General features: G+C 64.6%; 1 protein-coding gene across 1 annotated transcript in view; it reads right to left on the reverse strand.

Annotated features, from left to right (window-relative positions):
* Positions 1–2,913, reverse strand: part of ASPHD2 (aspartate beta-hydroxylase domain containing 2) — a 4,126-nt gene extending 1,213 nt beyond the window's left edge. The window contains 6 exon segments of the mRNA XM_009634749.2: positions 18–65; positions 68–139; positions 141–195; positions 848–856; positions 1,137–1,152; positions 2,106–2,913. Coding sequence (XP_009633044.2) covers positions 18–65; positions 68–139; positions 141–195; positions 848–856; positions 1,137–1,152; positions 2,106–2,913 — 1,008 coding nt within the window.
* Between the last annotated feature and the right edge of the window lie 30 nt (positions 2,914–2,943).

Consider the following 2,943-nt stretch of genomic DNA (forward strand, 5'->3'; position numbering starts at 1 on the left):
TTCGGGAGCAGCAGCGCCTGCCCTCTCCTTCCGCCAGCTCTGCTGCGATCACCCTGCCCACCGCATGGCCGGGGTAGGAGGGAATGCTGCGCTGGGACTGGAGAAATGGGCTCAATTCCTGGCTCTGCCACAAGCTCCCCACTTGGCCTTGCGTCACTCAGCATCGGCCTTGTCACTCAGTCCCCGCCCGAGCTGCTGCAAGGACAGAAATCCAGGGGAGGGTTGCAAAACCCTCCTAAGGGATGAGGCTCTGTGAAGGGCCACACGAAGAAGGACAATCCTAGAAATGAAACCGGTCTTCTCCTAAAATACTAGCACGAGTCAAGCCAGTGTGATGAGGGTGGATGCCATCGCCCCCTGCATCAGGAACGTCCCCCCTCCGCAGTGCCGGGGACCGCTGGAGCTGGCACAGAGTCACCCTGCCCCGAGGACGCAGCCGTGGTGGAGAAAGGGGTCAGGGCTCACGTGGCCTGCAAACGGTAACGATGCAGCAAACGAGCAGGAACGGATCTCACAGCGATGCCAAAACCAAGCGAGCGCAGCAGGGACTCCCAAGCTGCCCAGGAGAGCTGGGAGCAAAAAAAAAAAAGCTGCTCTGCTTTTCTAACGGATGGTTCAAAGCCTACGAAACCCAAAGCCATTCCCCTGCACAACAGCCTCAGCTGGAGACGCTCCAGCTGGGGAGGGGGAGCCGAGCAGCCGGGGAGGCAGCGCGCAGCCCTTTCCATCGCACCCGCGCCCCGGGGGACGCTGCCCTGTCCCTCGGAGGGGCAGAGCTGGCGCCCGGGCTCAGCCCTGTGTGTTCAGCAGAGCCACATTGGGGTTGGGGTAAATCCGAGAGTGCGACGGGGCTACGCTGATGGCTGTTCTGCCTTTTCAGAGCAAGCTGGCCTGAAGGGGCTGGTTGTCTCTTGAACGCATCCATGCCCGGACCACAGCGAGAGCCAAGACCCCAGCACCGAGGTGGGGATGTCGGCGAGCGCACGAGCAGCCCATCGGCGTGCCCCGGGCACGGTGCTGTGTCCCGGCTGGAGGGCCAGCAGCCGCGGAGCAGATGGAGCTGGAAAACCTGGAAGGACGAGGGAATGACCCACATCGCTCCTCTCCCCGGGGCGTGCGTGCTCCTGCTGGAGGACTGGCCCCAGCTCCACGCTGTTTGAGCCAGTCTGGACCTCACCTGGCTGGCCCCCTCCCCAGGACCCCTCTCAGCCCCATGCACCAGAGCGGGGAGAGCTGGCGGCCGGGCAGCGGGCTGCCTCCTGGCACAGGCAAGGGCAGGTCCCGGCTCCCCAGGCCTGGAGAGCTCGTTGGATCAGCTCTGAAGACCGATTCCCACTCGAAATAAATGGCCAGTCACCGCCTGAGTGTGTTTACCCAAGAGAAGTTGGCTGAACAAGCTTGTTCAGTGTTTGCCAGCAGGGCCCGTGCGGTGCCTCCCCCGGCGCGATCTGTGCCGCTTCCAGCGCAGCAGCGTCCCGACCATCTGTGCCGCGTGGGCTCTCCCCATCCCGGGCGCCCGCAGGGCGGGGAGCGCAGTGCTGCCGGAGGGGATACCCCGGGACCCCCACCCCTCACTCACACCAAAGCAGCATCTTTGCTCACATCTGCCTGCATCACGCACAGAGCACCCAAAATCCCAGGAGGGGGGAGCTGGTGGAGGGGCGGCGCTGGGAGACAGCTCGGTCCCTGGAGCAGCACCCCAGGCTGCCCCACAGCCCGCGATGGGAGGTGGGGGTACCTGCAGAGCGGGGGGTGTTCGGAGACCCCAGCGCAAAGTCAGCCCCATATCTCGCACCGGCAAGAGCCCACGCCTCCAGGTCGGCAGGAGGAGGGAGGCAAAACGCTCCTGCAGCCGAGCTGGGGACCCCGGGGAGGTCAGGCACCCGGGGGGACTGAGTGCTGGCCTCTCCTGGGGGGGCTGCTGCTGCTAAAGCCCCAAAACCTCCCTCGGGCCAAAGCAGAGCAGGCACCTGAGCCGGCCCCCGGGGCTGCAATTAGTGCCTGAACTTGGAGAGCACGGGGTGCAAGAGGCATTTTCTGGGGTCCAGCACCCAGGCAGGGCGGCAGGCCCCCGCACGTGATGAGCCACCCCGCTGGGCACTTACCGAGGTGGCAGCGGATGCGGATGTTCGTGGGTCCGTAGTGCTCGGTGATGACGGTGCCCGGGCTCAGCACGGAGATGCACGCGTTCCCAAAGACATTGTTGGCAATGCAGGTGCGGAGGCTCCCGAGCAAGCGGTACGTCCGTGGGCATCGCCTGCAGTTCCTGGGCACGCACATGCCCTGGTTCACCAGGTAGAAGGTGAACCACTCCCCGCTGGGCGTGCTGTTCATTTTCCATCCTTGCGGCAGGCTGCAGTTTGAGAAAGCTTTGTAGAGGGTCTCAAACTCGCACAGGATGGTCTGGAAGTTGCGCTCCAGCAACTCCACGTCGTGCTTTTGAGCGTCCCGGGAGAAATAGGGCATGGTCGGCAAGTCCGGCAAGAAGAAGACTTCTGGCTTCTGGATGGATGGCCGGCTGTTGAGGTAGCGGCCCTGCTCGCGGATTCCCTTGTGGATCCTGCCCATGCCGGACCAGGAGTAGCGCTTGGCGTACTCCTGCAGGTTGTGGTAGAGTTTCTGGTTGAGCCCGTCGTGGTGTGTGCAGCGCACGCACTCGGGCGAGGGGCAGTAGACGTACCCGTTCTGCACGCCGTTGGCCTCGGCGCTCTGCATCAGGGCGTTGACAGTGGCGTAGGCGCGGGGCTGCTCCCGCCCCACGTGGTAGCAGTACCACACGAAGAGGACCAGGAGGCAGGCGACGGTGGCGAGGGCGGTGGCGTCGCAGTCCCGGAAAGACTGGATGCCAGTGGCGATGAAATCCCGGAGTCCGTCCAGGGACCAGCTCCAGTCCATCAGCCACTCCAAAGACATGGTGGTGCGGCAGGGGGGGGGGACGCGCAG

Source organism: Egretta garzetta, unplaced genomic scaffold (genome assembly GCF_000687185.1).
Source record: "Egretta garzetta isolate BGI_Z169 unplaced genomic scaffold, ASM68718v1 scaffold73, whole genome shotgun sequence".
NCBI classification, from domain to species: Eukaryota; Metazoa; Chordata; class Aves; order Pelecaniformes; family Ardeidae; genus Egretta; species Egretta garzetta.